Genomic DNA, 26,827 nt, shown 5'->3' with positions numbered 1-26,827 from the left:
GAGGATCCTCTCCATAACTTCGGCGCATCCAGCGCCAGTTCTAAATGTAAGACAGCTTTCGAGCTGTCTTACATTTAGTCCATTTTCTATGCCCACAATTTTAGACCTAGTGTTAGTGGAGAGAGGATGCAGATAGCGGCGTAACAGCCCCCTGCGCCTGAAATACACCTAATATAGGCGTATTTCAGTATAATAAATGACCCCCTCTTTATGTATCTAAACAAATGGCTTGATACATTTTCCACTATACTTTTCAATGCAACTGTACTAGAATATTGGTGCATCAGCATTGACACCTATGTCCCAATGAACTGTTGGTGCCTTTAATTCTGAGTGTCTTTAATTCATCTGGTTTCTCGAACTTTAGCAACCTTTTTTCTTCCGAATGTAGCAGTAGCCTCAGGACAACTAATTTACGTCTGCACAAAATAAACCACAAAGGAATACCTTTCCTTCACCAGCATGCATTTTTTATTTCATTCTGTAATTACACTTTAAATGAGTTTAGAAGCACTGTTTAATTAGAAGAGACTGCATTCATGTATAGCAGTCCTGTAAATGACTGCGACATATTGATCGATCAATGAGAAGACTGCCAGATAATCAATTAAAATATACACTGTGTGAGTAAAACTATCGGGGCACCTACACATTACACCTACAGGAGCATTTCTTTGACAAGGTTGAGGACAGTGCTCTATGCCGGCCAGTCAAGTCTTACTCAACCATACTTTTATACATTGTACCGGCTGTAAAGTTTGGTGGAGGAAGTTTAATTCTTTTGGGTTGTTTTTCAGAGGTTGGCCTTAGTTCTAGTGAAGTGAAATAGTAATGTTTCAGCATACCAGGGGCAGACTGGCCATAGACCCTACAGGGAAATTTCCCGGTGGGATGATGCATAGGGGATCGCCTGAGCCCTTCTCATGGCCACTGGCCAGATCTGATCTGATGCTCGAAGCATTAATTAATGCTAGGCGCATATGGGTATTTATTCCCCTGGCCAACAGCTGCCCTCTTAAACTCAACTTTATCACTATCCTCAGGACGGTGATACAGTTGAATACTGTGACGAAGGCGAGAGGATTTTGTGCTGCACTGTGGTATTTTTGTCTGCTGAGACAGAATTTTGTGCTGCATTGGGGTATTTTCATCCGTGAGGCAGTATTTTGCGCTGGACTGTGGTATTTTTGTCTGCTGAGGCAGTATTTTGTGCTGCCCTGTGGTATTTCCATCTGCTGAGGGAGTATTTTGTGCTGCACTGTGGTATTTCCGTCTGCTGAGGCAGTGTTTTGCTCTATACTGTGGTATTTCCGTCTGCTGAGGCAGTGTTTTGCTCTATACTGTGGTATTTCCGTCTGCTGAGGCAGTGTTTTGCTCTATACTGTGGTATTTCCGTCTGCTGAGGCAGTGTTTTGCTCTATACTGTGGTATTGTCACGACCATGGTCATGGTCGTGACTCAGGATCCGCATGCAGTTGCCTGCGGTTTGGTTTTATTGTCAACCACATGGTGAGGGCTGCTGGTATGTTGCCTCACGTGTGGTTGCCGCTGGCAACATGATTTGGTACTTGGCAGTATAGCAGCCTGAGCTGTTGCTAGGCAGCTTGCTGTCAAGTGCATGCGGTTACACCTGGTTGGGTGTGTGTGTATGTATGCACTTTGTATGTCTGGTGTGCACAAGGTTTATGTAGGTGTGCACTGTGACACTTCCCTTCACTGTGGCTGCCCGTGGCAAAGTTTGGTATTGTGTACATGTGGTGGCAGTGTCTCGGCCTTCTGGCTGACTCCCAGGACGTGGTTGCCACACATGTGGTTGCCTGCGGTAACAGCTGCAGTGTGATGTTTATTTGGACACTTCCCCTTTAAGCGGCTTTTTCCCTTGCCTGGTGTAGGAAGGGTTAACTCCCTTCTTAGTTTGTGAACACTGGGTTTGTGTGTGGGTGTGGCCACTTGGGGCTATTTAGCTCCTGCTGGATGCCAGACTCTGAGGGGTACTTCAGCCATGGTTAGCTGAAGTCATCCTCCTGGCTAATACCATCTGTCAGTGAGGGCCACCCTTGTGGTCATAAATTATGTTATATGGTGTTATGAAGGTGTGTGTGGTTTCCTTGTTATTGCAGCTTATGGTCCTGGGTTCCTGTGTGGTGTGTGGTGTGTGCTGTGTTCGTTTGTGTTCTGAACAGCAGCACTTGCACATGGGTTCCAGGCTTTGTTGTCTGTGGCAGGTGAGTGTTGTGTTTGTTGCATTTACCTGCCATTGCCGTAAGTTGTTTTTGTTCCCCTTATTGCTTGGCCACTTTAGACTCCTGTTTCTCCGCGTCCAGGAGGAACGGGCTGTCTACCCAGCTCCTAGTTCAGGGATCGGCGGAGGGTCAGTAGGGATCCGAGGTTCCTGAGCATGAGCCCTCCTACCTTCAAGGGCGGCTCATGCAGCTAGGAGTCAGGGTCAGATTAGGGAAGCTTTAGGAGGTGACCTGCTCCCTATTTCTGTCGTTCTGGCCGAGCAGCCACTAACATCTTCATTCATCGCACGGCTGAGGGTTTTTCCCATCCTCAGCCGTGACAGGTATTTCCGTCTGCTGAGGCAGTGTTTTGCTCTATACTGTGGTATTTCCGTCTGCTGAGGCAGTGTTTTGCACTATACTGTGGTATTTTCGTCTGCTGAGGTAGTATTTTGCGCTGCACTGTGGTATTTTCATCTGCTAAAGCAGTATTTTGTGCTGCACTGTGGTATTTTTGTCTGCTGAGGCAGTATTTTGTGCTGCCCTGTGTTATTTCCATCTGCTGAGGCAGTATTTTGTGCTGCACTGTGGTATTTTCGTCTGCTGAGGCAGTATTATACACTCAACTGTGGTATTTTCATCTGCTGAGGCAGTATTTTGTGCTGCACTGTGCTATTTGTTTCAGCTGGGGCAGTATTTTGTGCTGCACTACACTATTTCAGGCCCTGTCTACTTGTGTTGGCCCACCTTCTGCCAATTTGCTTAACATGGGGCCCAGTCCGCCCATGCAACATACCAAGACATTATGGACAACTGTATGCTTCCAACTTTGTGGGAACAGTTTGGGGAAGGCCCTTTTCTATTCCAGCCCCAATGCACAAAGCAAGGTCCATGAAGGCATGGTTGGGTAAGTTTGATGTAGAAGAAGTTGACTGGCCTACACAGAGCCCTGGCACCAACCCCATCAAACACCTTTGGAGTTTGGGAGCTAGGCCCTCTCATCCAATATCAGTGTTTGATCTCACAAATGTTCTTCTTGACGAAAGGGAAACATTTCCTACGGACACGCTCCAAAATCTTGTAGAAAGCCTTCCCAGAAGAGTGGAACCAGTGTCTCATTCCGCAATAACTTCCACATGAAATTGGAGACATACAGAGGTGAAGTGCATTTAACATAAGGCTGTCTTAACTAACTAACTTCTTATACATCTGGCAGAAGTAATATTTTTATATTTCGAACCAGATCATAACAAGCCCTTTACAGTATTAGGCATGGATCAATATTAATACCAATAGCATGTCCTAGACTTACCCATATGGCAGGCTCCAGTGACAGGATCACACTTATCATCATGGCAACTACACAACTGGTGACAATTGACTCCAAACTGGCCGGCTGGACAAGTTATGTTGCAGCTACAAATGACACAAGCAATGATGTTATCTGAGATTATATGTAGAATGGATGTATTCAACACATTTTCATATATTGTAATAAGAACTTTTATAACCAATGTGTTGAATTGAAATACACAGTAGAAGCCATATTCTGACAATGTATCTGATTCCCTGCCATGAATGACCCAAAAAAATGTAATGGACTGGATCCTGATTGCTTGTGAAGATTTCCTTCAGTCCCACAGATGGCACTATGAATGAGTGAAAGCTGGGAACCAGCGGTATTAGTATGCGCCACGGCTTACATATTCAATATTTATAACACGAAACACGGGCGCAAAGCAAAATACATGGAGCTAATAAACAGAGGGCAGCTATGACATACCCTAGAGGTAAAAGCACAATACTCACATATGTTTTATTAACAGGTTAATATTTTGTAAAATTGTGCTATTATCGTCGAGGTTACAACTGAACACTTACACAATTACAGAGAAAAACGCCACTAAAGGTATTTATGTGTAGACTGTTTCCCAGGGACATTTCTGCAGACGGATCTTGTGGTAGAAGTCTGGCGGCACATATGTGCATGATGTATACAGCTAGAGCAGACAACCATGGCTAATGTTGGCATCGCTTCTTATTTAGGAAAACAGTGAACAATCAAATGAGTAAATTGCAGAGAGCAGAATCCAGATGTGGAGACAATAAAGGGATGTAGATTCAGGGCGAGTGCCACAGGGACTACGTAGTCATGTGACACCGATTGTTTGTAGGGGAAGCGCGCTTCCTTATGACTCATACTGTATTTTAATCACCAAAGTATGGGGGTGGGGGGCTTAGTAAGTTTTTTGGTACACAGCAAATGGTTCTCATGAAACAATCTTGCAGAATAATATTATCATTTTGTTTACGTGTAAGGTTTTTATGCTTTTTTTATTATAAAGGTACAGTATATATATCCTCTTTAGTTTGCAATCTGTATCTGTCTTTGGCCTCTTGCACACGACCGTATGTATTTTGCAGTCCGCAAAAAACGGATCTGCAAAAAAATATGGATGACATCCGTGTGCATTCCGTATTTTGCGGAACGGAACAGCTGGCCCTCCGTAGAACAGTACTATCCTCGTCCGTAATGCGGACAATAATACGACATGTTCTATTTTTATGCGGAACGGAAATACGAGCGTACAGAAACGGAATGCACTTAGTTTTTTTTTGCAGACCCATTGGCCCCCCACATGGAAAATACTTACCCCGTTCCCCGCTCCCTGCAGCGCTCCTGGTCCCCGCACCACTGCTGCTGCTTCTCCCCATGCATGGATGAAAACATCCGATGTTGGGGGGGAGCAGCCGGGGACGGGGAGGAGCCTCCCTAGCATGACCGGCGGTGCTAGGGAGGCTCGTTCCCGTCCCCGCCTGCCATTGGCTGCTCCCCGACACCGGTTGTTTTCATCCGTGTGCAGGGAGAAGAAGCAGCGGCAGTGCGGGGAACAGGAGCGCCGCTGGGAGAGGCAAGGGGGGTTAGTATATTCCATGTTGGGGGCCCGGCACATGTGGGGACACTTTATACTCTTGGATAACCCCTTTAAGATGCATCAATGCTCACAGAATTTGCACAAAAATTTTGGTGCAAAATACTGGCAAAAAGTAAGAAAACCAAAAATGGGTTAAGTTAGACAAAAGTAGCCAAAGTCGCTCCTAATGTATCAAGCAGTGTTTGCCACTGTGATAAGGCCGGGTGAACATCACCGTTTAGTTTTCCATTCTTCTTACCCATCAGAAGAACAGAAAACAACAAAAAAACGGATCCTATATTTTAAGCAGTATTTTTTCTCCGTTTTTCACATTTTGCATCAGTTTTAGACATTTTCGTCTGAGAGCCTTTATTTTAGACAGAAAAAATGCTTTGTGTAGGACTTTTTTTTACCATCTAAAATAACGTATCTCAGGCGGAAATGTCTAAAACGGATGCAAAATGCAGGATCCATTTTCTTTTTGTTGTTTTCTGTTCTTCTGACGGATCAGAAGAACAGAAAACCAAACGGTGATGTGAACCCAGCCTTAGGCCTCATTCACACATACGTGGACCATGGTCCGTGAAAACCTGGCCTGCCGTTCCTGCTGAGCACACGGCGTCATTGGTTCCTATGATGGCAGGCCGGGTTTTCATGGACCGTGGTCCACATATGTGTGAATGAGGCCTTAGTTTGGTGCACATTCAGACTGTCTAGTCTAGATTTACGCTAAATATGTAACAGGATTAGTAATATATATCAACTGCATTTCAGAATCAGAATCCCTACAAGATATCTCATATGACATTGAAATGCCAAGCGGAAATAATGGAAAAACAGCAGAAACTTGAAAATGCATCACATGCTTCATGGTCTTAACACAACGACATTTCCTCTTCAAAGGAAAACAGAGAACTGATTTTAATCTCCGAAACCATATGTCAGATCTTCCATTTATCACACCGTAATGTATCAAGGGAGACATTTATCAATTGTGGTTTTGTTTGTGTCAATTTACAGTCTGTCTTTGGGTTCTCTTATTTTATCATATTTATGAACAAGGTTTTATAAACTCATCGCACATGCAATGTGGCTGCGCCTTTTTTCATGATAATACGCCAGAGGGGTACCAGTCATACTCTGCGCCTTTCTGCAGAATTTTGTGTGACATTAAAAATTGTCGCACATTATAAATGCCCCTTAAAAGTGATCTAATGGCTGACACAGACCTACTTTTAAAAGTGGGGGGTGGTGTAGCTCTCCAAAAGTTGCAGAATTTTGCACAAAAAGTCACTTGCGACTTTTTACCATCAGAAGACTGGCCTAGCAGTCTTGATAAATGTCCCCCTAAGGCCTCATTCACACGACCATGGTTTGGGTCTGCATCCAAGCTGCATCTTTTGCTAATCGGATGCTAACCCATTCACTTCAGTGGGGCAGAAAAAAATGCGGACAGCACTCCGTGTGCTGTCCGCATCCGCACGTCCAGCAAAAAAAAATAATATTTCAAATATCTTATTCTTGTCTGTATCACGGACAAGGATATCTAAGCATTATATGTGTACTGTCCTTGAATATGCGTGCACTGGCCGTGTGCACTCCCGTCACAGATGCGGACCCATTCACTTGAATGGGTCTGCAATCCGGAAGGTCGGAGCGGAACAGAGGAACGGAATGCCTCAGAAGCACTACAGAGTGCATCCGTGCACAGGGTTTCTCTCCGTGCCTCCGCGCCACCAAAAAAAAAAGAACATGTTCTATTTTTTTGCGGTATGGACAGATCACGGACCCATCCAAGTTGAATGGGTCTGGATCCATTGCGGCAGCAGCATGGATAGTGTACGTGCATTGGGGACCAACGGCCGTGTGCATGAGCGCAAAGGCTGTTTGAGGGTTGGCTTCACACATAGTGTGGTGTTTTATTTCACTTTTGTGGTTTTAGTATTATTTTTCAGCACCTGCTTTTGGTGTGTTTTCTGCAGAAAAAGACAGCAGCTCCAGATGGACCCTTAGGCCTCTTTCACACGGGCGTTGCAGGAAAAGATGCGGGTGCGTTGCGGGAACATGCACGATTTTTCTGCGCGAGTGCAAAACATTGTAATGCGTTTTGCACGCGCGTGAGAAAAATCGGCATGTTTGGTACCCAAACCCGAACTTCTTTGGGTTCGGTGTTCTGTAGATTGTATTATTTTCCTTTATAACATGATTATAAGGGAAAATAATAGCATTCTGAATACAGAATGCATAGTAGAATAGGGCTGGAGGGGTTAAAAAAAAAAAATTAAAAAAATTTAACTCACCTTAATCCACTTGCTCGCGCAGCCCGGCTGTGGACCTGTGGCGACGTCACTCCGGTCATCACATGGTCCATCACATGATCTTTTACCATGGTGATGGATCATGTGATGGACCATGTGATGACCGGAGTGACGTCACCACAGGTCCTTTTCCTGTACACAGCAAAGAAGAGAAAGCCGGGCTGCGCGAGCAAGTGGATTAAGGTGAGTTAAATTATTATTATTTTTTTTAACCCCTCCAGCCCTATTTTACTTAGCATTCTGTATTCAGAATGCTATTATTTTCCCTTATAACCATGTTATAAGGGAAAATAAAGATCGGGTCCCCATCCCGATCGTCACCTAGTAACCGTGCGTGAAAATCGCACCGCATCCGCACTTGCTTGCGGATGCTTGCGATTTTCACGCAGCCCAATTCACTTCTATGGGGCCTGCGTTGCGTGAAAAACACACAAAATAGAGCATGCTGTCCGTTTTGCGGACAAGAATAGGCATGTCTACAATGGGCCGCTTGTTCCGTTCTGCAAATTGCGCAAGGCACACAGACGGCTTCCATTTTTTGCGGATCCGCGGTTTGCGGACCGCAAAAAAACAGCACGGTCATGTGCATGAGGCCTTACATGGAGGCGATAAGAAAGTTGCCTTGCATCTGTCAGAAAAAAGGGGAAGAATTATCAAGCCTCTAAGGCCTCATGCACACAACCGTTGTGTGTTTTTGTGTGTTTTGCAGTCTGCAAATTGTGGATCAGCAAACCACGGATGGTGTCCGTGTGCGTTCCGCAATTTGCGGAACAGCACGGACAGCCATTGATATAACTGCCTATTCTTGTCCGCAAAACGAACAAGAATAGGACAGGTTATATTTTTTTGAAGACCACGGAATGGAGCAACAGAGAGAGCACAGAGAGCACACAGAGTCCTGTCCACATCTTTTGATGCCCCATTGAAGTGAATGGGTCCGCATCCAAGCCGCAAAAACTGCGGCATGAGGCCTAAAGGTAGGTTCACATTACCGTTTAGTTTTCCGTTCTGATCCATCAGAATAGAAAATTAAAAAAAACTAAAAACGGATCCCTTATTTTGAGCATCCGTTGTGCTTATTTTGCATCTGTTGTAGCCAATTTTGTCTGAGATCCGTTATTTTTGACGAGAGGAAGAACTTTTTCCTCTATCAAAAATAACGGATCTCATAAGGAAATGGCTAAAATGGATGCAAATGAGCCCAACAGATTCTCATAATAAAGGACCCGGCTTTTTTTTTTTTTTTTCTCCTCTTCTGACAGATCAAAAGAATGGAAAACTGAACAGTGATGTGAACGTAGCCTGTCAGTTTTCTGGTGTAGAAAAGTTGCAAATTTTGGAGCAAGTCCTGGTTTGTAAAATATTTGTGACTTTTTAGCAGAGCTTAACGTGTATGTGAAAGCCGGGAGGGAGTCGGCTGAGATTACATTTGTAAGGGCAGCTTTACTGGTGGTCTTTTAATTTTGGGTTGACCATGTTGGTAAATCCATAATTACAGGTGAAACTCGAAAAATTTGAATATCGTGCAAAAGTTCATTTATTTCAGTAATGCAACTTAAAAGGAATTGCAGTAATGCAGCTTAAAATTAGACTATTGTGAAAAGGTTCAATATTCTAGGCTCAAAGTGTCACATTCTAGTCAGCTAATTAACCCATACCCCCTGAGCAAAGGGGACCTCAAAATTGTGACTTTGGGGTTTCATAAGCTGTAAGCCATAATCATCCAAATTATAACAAATAAAGGCTGGATATACCTCGCTTTGCATGTAATGAGTCTCATATATTAGGCAGTCATTCATTATGTGGCAGTCATTCCGTCTGATAATTACTGTACTTTTTATGTTCTGTAATGACTTTGCACTATTAGGTTGGGTTCACAAGTGACTGAAAATCCAGTGGAAAAATCCTCTTGTGGTTTTTGATGCATTTCTGCAGCAAAAAACACATGACAGTATTACATGCGGTTTACATGCCAGCAGATTTCACCCTCTGCATTGGGATAAAATCCACAAGAGAAATTCGCTGTATAAACTGACATGCTGAGGATTTAAAATCTGCAATACCGCACCTTTTCTGCATTATTTTTTTTGCAGCATGTAGATGAGAATTGTCATCCACTTTGTTGGTACTGTACAATGCCGAAACGGCAAATCCGCAGCTAATCAGTCTCATTTCTCCACATTCATAGTTAGTAAGGCTTCCATAGACACAGCTTTGGGGCTGATAGGGTATTGGTTGACTCCTCATAATGAAGATGCTCCCATGTTCATTCATAACTGCACTGATTTACACACAACTTTTTATGTTTTTCTCTTTTAACACATGAATCAGATTTTTTGAACTAAAGTTATTGTAGCTGAAATTACTGTAAAGCCTGTTTTGATTTTTTCAGTTATTTAACCCTTGGCCGTATTTGGTAACGTTCCCATAATATACAATGATAATGTCACTGAACATCCGATCATATGTTTCTACTTATAAAACCGTGTCTTGTATTCATCTGTTCTATATGACTAACTTTAATCAGCAAAACAGGCCTGCATAGCTCCCCTAGAAACTCCCAAAATGCATAGAAGTTCTTCAGACCTTCAGATTTTCTCTACACAAGTCATTTATATTTAAATTAAGTTCATTACCTTTTCTGCACATCATGCACTAAACATGAATGATTGCCTAATATCCTTTGGCACAGAAAATGAAGACTGTAAAATACGTTAGAACAGCAAACAAACAACCCGCCACTAGCTGTTCATGCCATTAAAGGGGGGCAGTGAAGGAATGCAGAACACAACCAAATGCATTTTGGATGTTTGCTCTGATTAGTAGTTCAACGTCCATTGTTTCACTCCCCACCTGCCGCTTTGAGTCACTATCGTGTCAATTTCCACAAATGATTTTAACAGAAACATAAGAACTGTGAAATCTAAAGCAGAGAAAGACCAGTCATGTTGCTTTACGGCAGTGCTTCAGGCTCCATAAGGGGGGCTCGTTCAGGGCCGGCCTTTGGGGTGTGCGAATTTCTTCTGTATAATGCCGGCAGGCAGACCGGGCGGCCGGCGCGTCCCTCAGTGATGTCACGTGCCTGCGCCGCCTGCTTTATGAATGAAGCAGGCGGCGCAGACAAGTGACATCACTGAGGGACGCGCCGGCCGCCCGGCCCTATACAGAAGAAATTCGGATATACGGTACTATTAGGAGTGAGGGGGGCATGTTTAATAACTTTAAACGGCGGCGGCGGGCACACGGAATCTGTGGATGGCACAGTTAAGGGGTGGGGGTCTGTGGATGGCACTGTTATGGGCTGGGGGGGGCACTGTGGATGGCACTGTTATGGGGTGGGGGGTCTGTGGATGACACATATATAACAGTGCCAGCCACAGATCCCCCCCATAAGTGTCCGTCATCCACAGATCCCCCCATAAGTGTCCGTCATCCACAGGTCCCCCCATAAGTGTCCGTCATCCACAGATCCCCCCATAAGTGTCCGTCATCCACAGATCCCCCCCATAAGTGTCCGTCATCCACAGATCCCCCCCATAAGTGTCCGTCATCCACAGATCCCCCATAAGTGTCCGTCATCCACAGATCCCCCCATAAGTGTGTGTCCGATCGACATTTCTTTCTTTTTTTATTCTCTTATACGTTAATAAGGATACAGTGTTATGCAGAGTTGTACTTATAACAATTTTATAGACAAATGATACTTTTTACAGTCGCGCGGGGGGCATGACAGAAAATAATTGAGAAGCACTGCTTTACGGTGACCAGTCAGATGCATGCTTATGGGTTCGAACCTCAAGTACATTTGGTTCAGTATATGTGTGGAGATAACCTGTTAGGCTACTTTCACACTAGCGGCAGGACGGATCCGACAGGCTTTTCACTCTGTCGGATTCGTCCTGCCGCTATTTCGCCGTGCTGCCGGACCGCCGCTCTGTCCCTATTGACTATAATGGGGATGGGGGCAGAGCCCCGGCGCAGCACGGCAGTGTGCGGTGAGAGGCCGCTGGACTAAAAAGTCTGACATGCAGTACTTTTAGCCCGGCGGCCTCTCACCGCGCACTGCCGTGCTGCGTTGGAGCTCCGCCCCCGTCACCATTATAGTCAATAGGGACAGAGCGACGGTCCGGCGGCACGGCGAAATAGCTGCAGGACGGATCCGACAGGGTAAACAGCCTGTCGGATCCGTCCTGCCGCTAGTGTGAAAATAGCCTTAGTCTTCTATTTCTCAGTTTAACTCCTTTTAATATATTAACACTGTATCCTTAAAGGAATGTTCTGGGATTACTATGGTTTTTAACATATATGCTCATGCACATCATCCCCATGCTTTTTTTTGTTTGTTTGGACCCCTCTGACCCATTTTCAACATATAAACCAATCATTCTGGATGGTTTCCATCCTGTATGCAGAACTTCCTGTTGCTGTATCCAACCAAACCCATGATGCACTTCTCCTTTCTCTGCCACAGCTCCAGCACCGCCCCTAACAACACCCAGCTAGTTTATAGCTCCTCCCACCAGCTAGTTACATAGACACTTCCCTATCACTGACCCTAACACCCAGCTAGTTTATAGCTCCTCCCACACAGCTAGTTACATAGACACTCCCCTATCACTGCCTCTAACACCCAGCTAGTTTATAGCTCCTCCCACACAGCTAGTTACATAGACACTCCCCTATCACTGCCTCTAACACCCAGCTAGTTTATAGCTACTCCCACCAGCTAGTTACATAGACACTCCCCTATCACTGCCCATAACAGCCTCTAGCTAGTTTATAACTCCTCCCACTCAGTTAGTTACATAGACACTCCCCTATCACTGCCCCTAATACCCAGATAGTTTATAGCCCCTCCCACCCGGCTAGTTACATAGACACTCCCCTATCACTGCCCCTAACACCCAGCTAGTTTATAGCTCCTCCCACCCGGCTAGTTACATAGACACTCCCCTATCACCCAGCTAGTTTATAGCTCCTCCCACCCGGCTAGTTACATAGACACTCCCCTATCACTGACCCTAACACCCAGCTAGTTTATAGCTCCTCCCACCCGGCTAGTTACATAGACACTCCCCTATCACTGACCCTAACACCCAGCTAGTTTATAGCTACTCCCACCAGCTAGTTACATAGACACTTCCCTATCACTGACCCTAACACCCAGCTAGTTTATAGCTCCTCCCACCAGCTAGTTATATAGACACTCCCCAATCACTGCCCCTAATAACACCCACCTAGTTTATGGCTCCTCCCACCCAGCTAGTTACATAGACACTCCCCTATCACTGCCCCTAACACCCAGCTAGTTTATAGCTCCTCCTACCCGGCTAGTTACATAGACACTCCCCTATCACTGCCTCTAACACCCAGCTAGTTTATAGCTACTCCCACCAGCTAGTTACATAGACACTCCCCTATCACTGCCCCTAATAACACCCAGCTAGTTTATAGCTCCTCCCACCAGCTAGTTACATAGACACTCCCCAATCACTGCCCCTAATAACACCCAGCTAGTTTTTAGCTCCTCCCACCCAGCTAGTTACATAGACACTCCCCTATCACTGCCCCTAACACCCAGCTAGTTTATAGCTCCTCCCACCAGCTAGTTACATAGATACTCCCCTATCACTGCCCCAATAAGGCTTTGACACGCCATTGGACATAACATCACAGGAAATAGGATAGAGCTGCATGGACATGGTCATGTGATCACAGCCCAGAACGGAAGATCAAGGCAATAAAAGTAAAACAAATACATGACAAAATAACAGCTCCCTTTATAAATGATTATTTTACAGGATGTTGATGCAAACTGGAAAACCCCTTTAAAGTGGGCAAAAATCTCTTATATAGTGGTTTCCCGGAGAGCTAGTCCTTATACACACCAGCCAATTTGAAGACACAGAGCTACAGTGCAAAAACAGTAAAAGCAGAGGAGACGCCTGAGCCACTGGAGACAAAAAAAATGAGCTTTAAACTAAAATCTATAGTCATAATGGACTCTATTTATAAAGAAAACTACTAGGGAGGCATCGCCTAGTGCAGGCACGCTCAACCTGCAGCCCTCCAGCTGTTGCAAAACTACAACTCCCAGCATGCCCAAACAGCCTACAGCTATCAGCCTACAGCAGGGCATTGTGGGAGTTGTAGTTTTACAACAGCTGGAGAGCCTCAGGTTGAGCATCCCTGGCCTAGTATATGAAGTACTGACTAGAATGTTATTTTCCTGAACTGCAATTCTACTGACTAGTTACAATGGCCAAGGAGACAGGATTCCCTAACACTTATTTGCTCTAGTGTTTAGATACGCAATTCCCAAATAAAATTCTAGTTGTAGAAACAGTTTCCTCTAAGTTTTGGGAGCCATACAAAATAAACCTTGAGCAGTGTGGAGATGTCAGCCTAACTGACCACTAGCAGTCCTACTGTAAGCATTTTCCTGCTGCCCACTGTCACAAACCTCCCTAACATGCTAGCTTTAAGGCAGGGTGCTGGCTCTCTTTAAAGGCTATGTACACCTTTGGGGATATTTTCTATTTATTTATTATTATTGCATTGTACTCATTTTGAGCAAAATTTTTTTTTTTTAATTGGTCTTTATTAAAAATGTGGCTTATTAAGCTAATGTTAAAGAAGCAACCTGTGGCCTTAAGTGCACTACAAAGCCTTGCAAGCCCTCAGCTATTTATGTCATGCAGACACTGAATAGATATTGTATTGGGGGGGGGGGGATTGTTGCCCCTTGCAGTATAATGTCACCATTTTGCCCACCCCATGCAGTACAATGTCTCCTTGGCCTCAGCCACCCCATGCAGTATAATCCTCCCCATATAGAATAATGTCACCTTGTCCTCAGCCGCCTCATACAGTATAATGTCACCTTGTGGCCCCATGAGGTATAATGTCGTCTTGTGGCCCCATGCAGTATAATGTCACAAACCTCCCTAACATGCTAGCTTTAAGGCAGGGTGCTGGCTCTCTTTAAAGGCTATGTACACCTTTGGGGATATTTTCTATTTATTTATTATTATTGCATTGTACTCATTTTGAGCAAAAAATATATTTTTTAATTGGTCTTTATTAAAAATGTGGCTTATTTTTTTCTGTACAGAGCTGAGATGCACTAGTAGCACCCTTTGGATTTTCAGTTTTTTCCGTCAGACTAGAAGCAGATGGGCTCCTTATCTCTGCTCTCTGACCTTATGGACACTCATTATAGCTCAGTTCTTATCTTACTGATGAGAATGTGGCTTGAATAAGTGTTAATTACCTCTCAGTGGTTTAGAGTAGGGCTGCAACGAGTACTTGATTAAATAGTGTAATTCGAAACCAAAAAATCCTCGATGCAAATTTTTGCATCGAGGACTTGTTTGCGTCACGTGACCACGGCGGGAGTGAACCGATTGCAGGAGCTGGCACTCTCCATACCAGTATGACAATCCCTCAGGCAGCTGCTCCCAGCCAATCCCAGTGCTTCTCTCATATACACCTCATGTGAGAGCAGCCATAACAGGCCCGCTGATTGGTTAGTGGTAAGACAAATGCTGATTGGCTATAAGCGGATTGGGGGCGGGGCTTAGCACAGCCGGGAAGTGTAGTGGTTTCAGGTTAGTGTGGCTTGCTGTACATTACTGGGGCTGGTGACTACCTGCAGTGCATCACCCTGTGTGCTGTGTGGGCCCTAGCTGCTGTCATGGGGTTGTCACTGTTACTGCCTGAGGTAGGTGATGCTTTGTGTTTGCATCATACAATAAGCTAATGTTAAAGAAGCAACCTGTGGCCTTAAGTGCACTACAAAGCCTTGCAAGCCCTCAGCTATTTATGCCATGCAGACACTGAATAGATATTGTATTGGGGGGGGGGGGGGGGGGATTGTTGCCCCTTGCAGTATAATGTCACCATTTTGCCCACCCCATGCAGTACAATGTCTCCTTGGCCTCAGCCACCCCATGCAGTATAATCCTCCCCATATAGAATAATGTCACCTTGTCCTCAGCCGCCTCATACAGTATAATGTCACCTTGTGGCCCCATGAGGTATAATGTCGTCTTGTGGCCCCATGCAGTATAATGTCAACTTGTGGCCCTATGCAGTATAATGTCATCTTGATGGCACTGGGGTGGGGGAGAGCTGATGGCACTGAGTGGGGAGAGCTGAAAGCACTGGGTGGGGAGAGCTGAAGGCACTGGGGTGCGGGAGAGCTGAAGGCACTGGAAGAGTGGAACTGAAGGCACTGGGGTGGGGGAGAGCTGAAGGAACTGGAAGAGTGGAGCTGAAGGCACAGGGTGGGGGGAGAGCTGATTGCACTGAGTGGGGAGAGCTGAAGGCACTGGGGGATAGTGGAGCTGATGTCACTGGGGTGGGGGAGAGCTGAAGGCACTGGGATGGGGGAGAGCTGAAGGCACTGGGGTGGGGGAGAGATGAAGGCACTGGGGTGGGGGAGAGCTGAAGGCAAGGGGGGAGAGCTGAAGGCACGGGGGTGGGGAGCTGATGGCACGGGGGAGAGCTGATGGCACTGGGGGGGGGGGAACTGATGCACAGGGGCTGATCGCACAGGGGGGAACGAAGGGTGTTGGGGACTGATGGCAGGGGGTCTGTGGTTTTATAAAGGAAAACAGTCTATTAATTAATTTTTTCTTTTTAGAGTACTCGATTAATCGTAAAAATAATCGGTAAAATACTCGATTACTGAAATAATCGTTTACTGCAGCCCTAGTTTAGAGATAGGGTTTATTAGATGACCCGCACAAAGTGAAAGTACGATTCACACAGCTAGACAAACCGTTAACCCTTTGTGACAGAATGGTTCAGTATTTTTAATAAAGGCCAACTGAAAAAAATGATTTTTAGCCAAAAATTTGCAACATGCAACATGCTTTTTAACAAGCCTTGGGACAGGACAAGGACAATTAGCCAAGCCAAATGCTAGCTCTAAGAAATGTCTAAAGAAGGTATTGAAAACATTGGGCTGGACATAGTTAAAAAGAGCAAATGCAATGGTAGATAAAGTACAGCACATTTAGGTTTTATATTGAGGCAGGGGCCATCACTCTTCATTGATACTTACTATGGTCCATAAGAGCCTGCGTTACAAAGACACTTTCCAGTCTCAAAATGGCACTCTCCATTAAAACAGTCAGTGCAGACAAAAGCACAGTTCTCTCCATACGTACCATTCTGGCATTTTGTTTCACACCTTGAAATAAAAAAATATATTATTGTAATCTTTCATTAATTCATATACCTGTACAGACATCACATATAACTGTAATTTTTGTAGTTTATTGTAATGAGTTTTCACTGGCCCAATGTGTCAATCCATATTCAATCTGCTTTCTGCTCAGTCAGGCTCCTTCATCTCTCATTGCCTTGTTGTTAGAAGTAGGAACTCTGATCAACATATTTAGGGATCATGCACAAGAACGTTGCCTGTTTTGTGGTCCAAAAGCGCAAACTGCGGATTCACAAAACGTGGATGCTGGCCCATGGAGCATCCAGCCCATCATAAGAACAGTCCTTTCCTTGTTCGTAATGTGACAAGAATAGGACATGTTCTATCTTTTTGCGAATGCCATGGAACGGACATACGGATGTGGACAGCAGCAGCTTCCATTGAAGTGAATAGGTCCGCATCTGACCCGCAAAAAATGCGGATTGGATGCAGACCAAAAATATGCTTGTGAGCATGAGCCATTAGCCTGATCATGAAACTGGTTTGGGTGAGCACCCACTAACATTGGTGTAAAATACATGTCATTGCATATAGATCCTGCCCAACACTAGAAACATAGCTCGGGGATAAAGGATTCAGGGCAAATGGGGGGAGGGAACAGGAGGGTAAGGTAGGTTGGGTGAGGAATTATAGAACAGGGAAACGCGTTGAGGTTATCCAAAATAAAGAACATTGGGAGTCCACCGGGTTATCTGTTTGGAGGACACCAAGGAGTTTACCATTCTACATGCGATCTCGGCGGGGAAGGGTTTGGCGTCAAGTGTCTTGAGCTTATCTTGCGCCTCCCTCCCTGGTCTTAAAAGAAACCTGTCACCAGCGAACTCCCTATACTGCATAGGCAGGAAAAAAAAGAAACAAAGGGAGCGTGAAAAAAAGGGGGAAGAGGGGGATAAAGGATTCAGGGCAAATGGGGGGAGGGAACAGGAGGGTAGGGAAGGGTCGGTGAGGAATTATAGAACAGGGAAACGCGTTGAGCTTATCCAAAATAAAGAACATTGAGAGTCCACCAGGTTATCTGTTTGGAGGACACCAAGGAGTTTACCATTCTACATGCGATCTCGGCGGGGGAGGGTTTGGCGTCAAGTGTCTTGAGCTTATCTTGCGCCTCCCTCCCTGGTCTTAAAAAAAAACTGTCACCAGCGAACTCCCTATACTGCATAGGCAGGAAAAAAAAGAAACAAAGGGAGCGTGAAAAAAAGGGGGAAGAGGGGGATAAAGGATTCAGGGCAAATGGGGGGAGGGAACAGGAGGGTAGGGAAGGGTGGGTGAGGAATTATAGAACAGGGAAACGCGTTGAGCTTATCCAAAATAAAGAACATTGAGAGTCCACCGGGTTATCTGTTTGGAGGACACCAAGGAGTTTACCATTCTACATGCGATCTCGGTGGGGAAGGGTTTGGCGTCAAGTGTCTTGAGCTTATCTTGCGCCTCCCTCCCTGATGAAGTGAGTACTACACAAAGTGTGTATAGACCCTATTGTGGTCTAAGCATACGGATATACTTTAATTTTATAGTTAGTAATTTTTTAAGTGACTTTATTTCCGATCTTGTTTACTTTCCAATCCTCTAAAATATATCTTGTTGTGTACCCAACCCTTGGCATCACTCGGATATTGGGTGTATATCAACTTATAACGGGTGTTCTACAACTGTTTAACCCCACACCTTGGGATTCTAGGGTCCTTATCCTGACACTATAGAGCTGGATTCTTGATTGATCTAGCCCCTTGCTTTTCTTACTTTGTCTTGGCGCTCCACCACCTTCTCTTTTTATCTTTATCATTTATACTGCAACATAGGCACATAGTTGTGGTTCACCTGATTAAAACACTGTTTTAATTTGGTGGACTTGAGGCTCAATTCCCAAGTTGTGATACTTTTAAAATATGCTAATTAGGCTTTTGGTGCAATGAGGACGTCATCATTGCCCATGTTGCATCCAAGTTCAGCTTCTATCTGTGCCCCAGCTCCAACCTTGCTGCTCTGCCACTGCCTGGCCCTGTCAATCAAAGCAGTGAGGGAGGGGCTGTCCACAGAAAGGTGTGGAGCTTGGGGGCAACAAGGGCAATTGTGACCCCCTTAATGCACCAAAGCGTTTAATCTGGTGAACCACAGCAATGTGTGTATGCAAAGCACAAAATAGGTCAGTTATGTTTTTGAACCCGACATTAGTATAACTATGGTAAGGTTTGCGCAGCATGATCACTTCTTGCACATTTTTTAAAATGTATTAAAACATAGGAAAACTGTAGAAATTTGTCACTGCTATAACCATACTGACTCACAGAACAAAGGTAACATTATGTTACCCCATTCATATATTTTCCAGCTTCCCAATACATCACATAGAAAAATAAATGGAACCATTAAAAGATGGAGATGAAAAAAACCCATGAAAATTGTCTTTAGTGGGAAGGGGTTAATTTAAGTTTTGCCTTCAGCAGGTGTAATACATATTCGATTGAACTAAGGTCCATTACTGAATACTTTTATTCTATGGTTTGGGTCATAGCTTATCTACCTTGACAAGTGGCATCTAATTTGTTTTTAAGCAGTGGACTACATATTAGCATATAACATCGCCCGGTGCAACACGGAATTCTTTCTCCTGCTTTGTCAGTCATCAATATAATGAGGGATCCATTTCCACTGGCAGTTTATACATGTCCACCTCATAACCCTACCTCCACCATATGTGAGGGATATGGTGACATGCTTTGGTTCATCAGCAGTTTTGTCGCTTCTCCAAACTCTCCTACTCCAACCATTGATGGAGTCCATGACATGTTGTCCCAGAACTCCACAGACTTTTTAAACTCTGGTTACATCCTGTTTTTGAGGCTTACCAATGATTTACATCTTGTGGTAAACCCTCTGTATTCATTCTGGTAAAGTCTTCTCGTTATTGTTGATTTTGACACAGATATGTTTACCCCATGGAAGGAGTTCTTGAGCCGGCCAACTATTTTTGAGGGCTCTTCACCAAAGAAAGGATTCTTCTGTCATTCACCACTGCTGTTTTCCAACTACCGTTGGCTTGCTTCACTGGCAGGATAGCTCTTTGGACTTCATACTGAGCATTAATAGCATCTAATTCCAAAAGCAAATGCCACAGCAGAAATCAACCCTACATCTTTTATCTTCGTACAGTGCTTGCAAATGAAAATAATACGCATGTTGTCGCTGAACAGTTCAGCAGCCACCTGTGCCATTATTTTAGAGCCTGTAAAGTGGGGGTCTCTGTATGAAAATGGTCTTAATTCCTATGAGAGGGGTCACCTTGTCATGCAAGAATGATTTTGATCAAAATATATTTGCTAAGTCCCTATTCATTTAAATAGTCAAATGTACAATCCATATATTCAGTGTATTCAATGTTTGCTGTTGCATTGTGTGTTTTTTGTAGCTTCAGCTATGGCAATGTGACCTGTGCATTATTTTATTTTATAGCATGTGCTGACTACTCTGTCTCTTTTTGCACTGTGCAGGTGGAGGTGTGGCGGCCTCAATTTTGGCCTTGCACCCTAGCCACCCATTTTTCCCATCGGCTGTTTTTAGTTAGAGCAGTATATAGATGGATCCTACTTCATCCAAATTCATTTGAGGCATGCTGGCACAACACAAGGAGTCATTACAGAGTAGGGTTTCATCTAAAAGAGGTCACCTTCCCATGGTAGATGGGAATAAAAGAACTTGATCAAATTATATTTGCTAAGTTAAATCGGTAAAACATATCTAATTTCGTCCAAAAACAGCACCATCCCTGTCCACAGGTTGTGTCTGGTATTGCAGTTTGGCTCCAATGGGCAGAACGGCAATACTGCACACAACCTGTGGACAGGGGTGGTGCTGTTTTTGAAAGAAAGCAGTCATGTTTTTATAATTCTGGACAACCCCTTTAAAGGCAACCTGTCACCAGTTTTATGCTGTTTAGCACAAGATCTTAGCAAAATGGCTGGGTCAATTAAAGATAGTGATCCAGCACCTTGCTAAGGGCATCTGTCACTAGTTTATATTGCCCTTAGTCAGGACCCCATAAAACTGGTGACAGATTCCCTTAAGTACTTCATATTCATTTATACAGTGAATATAGCATTAGTAACGAGTGCAACATTGGCTTAAAGAACCCTACAAAAATACTCATCCAGTAGTTTTTTTTAACAAAAAATGTCAAGACTAAAACTGTGTATGAATGAAACCTAACCTTTGTATTTTACATGCCTTTCATGGTCTATTTTTCAGTTTCTTTTTACTTACTTTGTCTTAAAAACCCACTTTGACTTACATGTATCACATTTCTGTCAAGTGACGGACTATCCTCAGGCCATCACCATCTGATCGGCGGTGGTCTGACACCCTGTGCCCCTTCCAATCAGCTGTTGTGTAGTAGATCTGGCGCTGTAAAGTGGGAAGACCTAGTTACTACATCACTGCTCCCACTGAAGTGAATGGAAGCAATGCTGCAGTAACCATCTCCGTCCACTGCACGATAATGAATGGAGCAGTGTAGTTCCAGTGCGGGAGCTACTGCAGAACAGCTGATCAGCAGGGGTGTCAGGTGTTCGATCCCAGCGGATCAAATAGTGATGGCCTATCATGAGGATAGGCCATCACTTATAAAGGGTTGGATAACCACTTTAACGTCCCGTAATAAAACAAAATAAGATATATCTCTTCTTACCGGTCACCAATCCAACCAGGATTGCAGTGTGAACACTTCCCATTAATGTGGTTGCAGGTGTGTCCATCTTTGCAAGGAGGACATATTTTGGAGCACTCCAAGCCATAGAAACCATGAGAGCAAACTTGATCACACTTTGTCCCATTCCAGCCTGGTTCACATGCACTGCATATCCCATCAGCAACGGCACAAGGATACGGCTGCTTACACTGACCACACCTAAAGGGAAAAAAAATCTGGTTTTGGTTCATTCATGTTGCAGGGATAATTTTTTGAAACACTTGTAACATTTAGGGCCCATGCACAAGACCGTTGCCTGTTTTGCGGTCTGCAAACTGTGAATCTGCAAAACACGGATACCGGCCCTGTGTGTTCTGCATTTTGTGAAGGGAACGTCCAGGCCATAATTATAGAACAGTCCTATCCTTGTCCATAATGCAGACAATAATAGGACATGTTCTATCTTTTTGTGGATGCTGCAGAACAGACATACAGGATGCAGACAGCACACGGTGTGTTGTACACATCTTTTGTGGCCCCATTGAAGTGAATGGGTCCACATTCGACCCGTAAAAAAAATGTGTTCGTGTGAATGAGCCCTTAAACTATGAGAACAGGCTTTTCAGCTTTACTTGTAAAGGTGCGTACATTTAACTTAAGATGTAATTCACACATCAGTGTTTCGGTCAGTGTTTTTCATCAGTGATTGTGAGCCACAATCAGGAGAAGGTCAAAACCACAGAACAGGAGCAAATGTTCCCATTTTACTTATCTGTGTAGGCTCCATTCCTGTTTTGGTTAACAATCACTGAGCAAGCACTAACCAAACACTGACGTGTGAATTAGTGGCAAGTGACAGCATACTGCTGGCACTTCACCCTACAATAAAGGGACTGTGGCATTCTGCATAGACCACTGCCATCCAGGTGCTGCAGGTACTATATATAATTCACAGTTGTCTGCACAGTGCCTGGACAGGACTGGTACTATACACTGGAAACACAAAAGGTGCCTCGGCCCCTTTATTATTGTGATTGGTGGGGACTCCTGTTTTAGGACACCCACAATCAGCAAGTGACTGCATTTCTTAGTGATTTATAAGACTGGAATACCCCTTTAACTATCATTCCAACAACAGAAAAACACTCCTTTAGCGGTTGTTATCAGTTAGCGGTGTGTCCCTTCACAGTCTGGGAGCACTAAATTGAACATTGTCAGACTTTGCAGGGGCACACCTCCAACTGGTAACACCCAGAAGGACCTTTATTGCAGGCTGCTGGCAATTCATTCACAAACTTCTTGAAGAATTAGGCTAGGGCTACACGATGACATGTGTTGCGCGACAATAAGTCGCAACTAAACTGCAACATGTGTTGTGCAACATTGATGTCGCACAACAATTTTAATAATGATAGTCTATGGTGTCGCACTGCGACAGTCACAGAAAAGTCCATCTTGGATGGATTTTTTGCTACTGTCATGTCGCAGTCGCAGCATGTCGCATTTCGCAGTGCGACACCATAGACTATCATTATAAGAATTGTTGCGCGACATTGGTGCGACATAATGTTGCGCGACACATGTCGTCGTGTAACCCTAGCCTAACAGAGTAATGGCACAACAGATCAGTTACTTTTGACAGGAGATAAAGTACTGCATGCTGGAATTGTCTCCCGTTCAAAAATAACTGATCTGACAGAAGTGCCACAAACTGATCATAACTGACGCTCAAATTAACGGATCCATTTTTATTTTTTTTTGTGTTTTCTGACTGATCAGAAGAACGGAAAGCTAAACGGTGATGTGAAACTGGCATAACTCATTAAGGCCCCTTTCACACGAGCAATAAGGATTGTGTCAGGATCTGTTCAGGAAAAAACTGATAGTTTTGCATTCAAGTTCAATCAGTTTTGTCTGCGTTCAGTGTGTGCGTTTTTTTTTTCGTGCGGGTGTAATCAGTTTTGATGACTTTTTCACGTACGTGAAGAAAAACGGAAGAATAACAATCGACATCTTCTAGCAACCATCAGTGAAAAACACATTGGATGTCTTCCGTTTTTCACACAAGCTGCATTCCCTTCTATGGGGCCAGCGCACAATATAGGACATGCTGTGATTTTTCCTAAACCCAGAGATGATGCGTGAAAATGAATGGGTCAGGATTCAGCGCAGATGCACTCGCTCAGGTGAAAGTGCCCTAATTAAACAACTTAGAATGTATTTATGTATCATTTCTAAACCTCAATCTGGCCATTATTGCATAAAAGAATTAAAATAGTGGTCTCCTTACCGCCTCCTACAGCCTTGTCCGTACAGTCCAGCTGGACATGGTTCGCGGCAATATTTGCCCCTAAATCCAGGCTCACAAGTGCACGTTCCATCCAACTGATTACATTTCCCGTTGAAACACTGGCATACTCGCTCACATCGTGAGCCCCACAGGCGTTCTCTGCACAAGCAGCGTCCAGTGATTTGATCACATGGTGAGTTATTGCATGTGCACTGGTTGTTACAACTCCGTGCCCACCACCCCGGTTGGCAAATGCATCTTCCAGTGGCTTGGTCACACTGAGAGTTGGTGCTGCAGTAACAGGAATTGGCACACTGGGGTCCCCACCAGTTTGATTCACAAGTACATTTTCCAGTCTCTTGGTCACACTTGCCATGTTTACAGAGACAGGGATTCTCACAGTTGGGCCCCCATCGATTTGTATTGCATGTACATTGACCACTTAGGTCATCACATTGTCCATGCGGATGGCAGGCACATTTTTCTTTACAGTCTGGACCCCAGAATTGTCTTGGACACTCTAGTATACAAAAGAATAATAGAACATATTATCCATCTGTCCACACACAGTGAATCAATTTATAAAACAGATACATTTTTGGGAAGTCAGCAGCACAAACCGTCATCAACCAAACATCCATATACTGTATATACTGGGTGGAAAACAACGTCATGGATCTGTGGATCCGCATAACCAGCTAGGAAGCACTTCAGATGAGGTAAAAAAAAACATTGCGACATTGCAACGTTGCGACCCTGTTATGAGTCTTTCTCAGTCTTAAAGGTTGAAGTTGTCCACTGATTTACTATAGATGTCCTATTCTCAGGATAGGCCATGAATATCTGATCAGCAATGATCTGACACCTCTCATCCCTGACGATCAGCTGTTCTGGAGTAGTTCCGGCCCTTGGACTACACAGCTCCATACATTGTGCAGTGGATGGAGCTCCTAACTGCAGAGCTGCTACCATTCACTTCAATGGAAGCAGTCAGGGGCGGACTAGGAACTTAAAGTGGCCCTGGAAAAAGATCTAAAAGTGGCCCCGTGTGGTAGGCGGGTCCAGAAGGCGGCAGCCCCAGCAGAACCAGATACCACAGTGCAACACAAAATACTGTCCACATTAATTATTGCTGAAAGCATCAGATCTTTATGTACCTGCTTTTAGCCAAGAGGAGGGCTTGGGCGGCCCTCTGGGAAATTTCCCTGTAGGGTCTATGGGCAGTCCGCCCATGCGAGCAGCAATGCAATATCCAGCTCCATCCACGACACAATGGCCAGAAGCTACTCTGAAACAGATGATTGGCTGAGGTTTATGGATGTCGGACCCTCGCCGATCAGATATTGATGTCCTATCCTGAGAACAGGCCATTTATAGTAAATGAGAAGACAACCCCTTTAAGAAAGACCCATAAGAGGGTTAAAACATTGCTACTGTTCATGTGAAATTTTTTGTACTTCATCGCGGGTAACGTGCAGAACTTTGTAGAAGAAAGTTATTGCAGCAAATTAACTTTTCTACAAAAAGCTCATAGATATAATGCATTTAAAATATCCCCAGAGTTCTTAAATGTGATGCTTTTTTTTATTTTTTTTATGAAGTGTTTTTTAGGGTAGAACTGCCATCTTTAGAATCCAGGTGATTTACACATAAGCTGTGCAGAGCAACCTATGATGTACAGCTGACTGCAAAACGTATGAAGACTTCTTATTCTTCCACTGCCCTTGGCAATGCAATCTTCTGCAGTCTGTAGCAATTTATTACATGTTATTTACTTTGAGAAAAGATGAAACCTGAACATACATCAATCAAAATCATAAAATCTGAACTTTTACAAAATAAAGCACTCTAATCATTTGGGACAGTCAACTAGTAACTTGTCGAGTATATGGCCACAGATATGCATTGGACATACACACAAACTATATGTTACATAATAAATCTAAAATATATATATATATATTTATTTATTTATTTTCATTATATGTGACTATCCCATAAAAAAGATATCAGAGAAGAATCATCTCATTATCATTAGGTGGTGGATAAAATAGTGACAGCTCTATAGTACTGCTCCAAACCTAGATATTGTAGTAATGCAATTCTATACATTATATACACACAGGGGCGGACTGGGAACTTAAAGTGGCAGAAGGCGTGGCAACACAAGTAGGCAGAGTCAGCAATACTAATGCACAAAATACCATCCCAGCAGAACCATATACCACAGTGCAGCACAATATGTTGCCCCTCTGTGGTGCCCATCAATAGCTGACATTTTCTGTCCTTCTCCTCCAGTTGTTTCTGATTAAGATATGAAGCAGGGGTTTAGGAGGCGAGATGTGGTCACAACAGTTGAATTCAGGAGAACATGTGTGGTCGCTGGCCGGGAACATGAGTACCTGATTCTCACAGCAACAATTACTGCTGAGAGCTCATTATGTACCCAGTCAGCGGCAGAGAAGAGGGCATGGGCGGCCCCCTGTGCATCGGCCCACTGTAAGGTGTATGGCCAGTCTGCCCTGTATACACAGGTAAGGCCCCTTTAACACGAGCGAGTTATGGGTGCAATGCGGGTGCAATGCGTGACGTGAATGCATAACACCCGCACTGAATCCTGACCCATTCATTTCAATAGGTTTTTTCACGCATCAGTTCTGCGTTGCGTGAAAAACGCAGCATGTGCTATATTCTGCGTTTTTCACGCAGCCCTGGCCTCATAGAAGTGAATGGGGCTTCAGTGAAAAACGCATTGCATCTGCAAGCAAGTGCGGATGCAATGCGTTTTTCACTGATGGTTGCTAGGAGATGTAGTTTGCAAACCTTCAGTTTTTTATTACGCGCGTGAAAAATGCATCAAAACGCATTGCACTCGCGCTTGCAAAATGGTGCGAGTTTCACTGAACTCACCCTGAACGCATTTGGACCTAATCCGTCACGCTCGTGTGAAAGGGGCCTAAGGCTCTTCTGCCATTCACTGTTCTCTGATTTCCACCAAAACACTTGCTTGTCTAGTGAAATTTACCAAAGAACGATCATTTTATCCAGAGGTTAACAGGCCATCATCATCAAGAAAGAAAAGAAAATTTTGAACAGATAGTCGCGTCGTGCTAGTCCATGAACAATCTTTCCATGGTATCTTCATATCACTTGGTCAGTTGAAACA

The 26,827-nt window shown here is 44.2% G+C and overlaps 1 protein-coding gene across 1 annotated transcript in view; it reads right to left on the bottom strand.

Moving 5' to 3' along the window:
• Nucleotides 1-26,827, bottom strand: part of SCARF2 (scavenger receptor class F member 2) — a 222,146-nt gene that overhangs the window by 67,295 nt on the left and 128,024 nt on the right. Inside the window, exons 4-7 of the mRNA XM_040416534.1 lie at nt 23,662-24,181; nt 21,372-21,590; nt 16,526-16,654; nt 3,535-3,638 (exon numbers count right to left, since the gene is read on the bottom strand). Of these exons, the coding sequence (XP_040272468.1) occupies nt 3,535-3,638; nt 16,526-16,654; nt 21,372-21,590; nt 23,662-24,181 (972 nt within the window). The remainder of the gene's footprint in view (nt 1-3,534; nt 3,639-16,525; nt 16,655-21,371; nt 21,591-23,661; nt 24,182-26,827) is intronic.

The sequence above is a fragment of the Bufo bufo genome, chromosome 2 (genome assembly GCF_905171765.1).
Source record: "Bufo bufo chromosome 2, aBufBuf1.1, whole genome shotgun sequence".
In the NCBI taxonomy this organism is placed as follows: Eukaryota; Metazoa; Chordata; class Amphibia; order Anura; family Bufonidae; genus Bufo; species Bufo bufo.
This window is presented reverse-complemented; position numbering and strand designations above follow the sequence as displayed.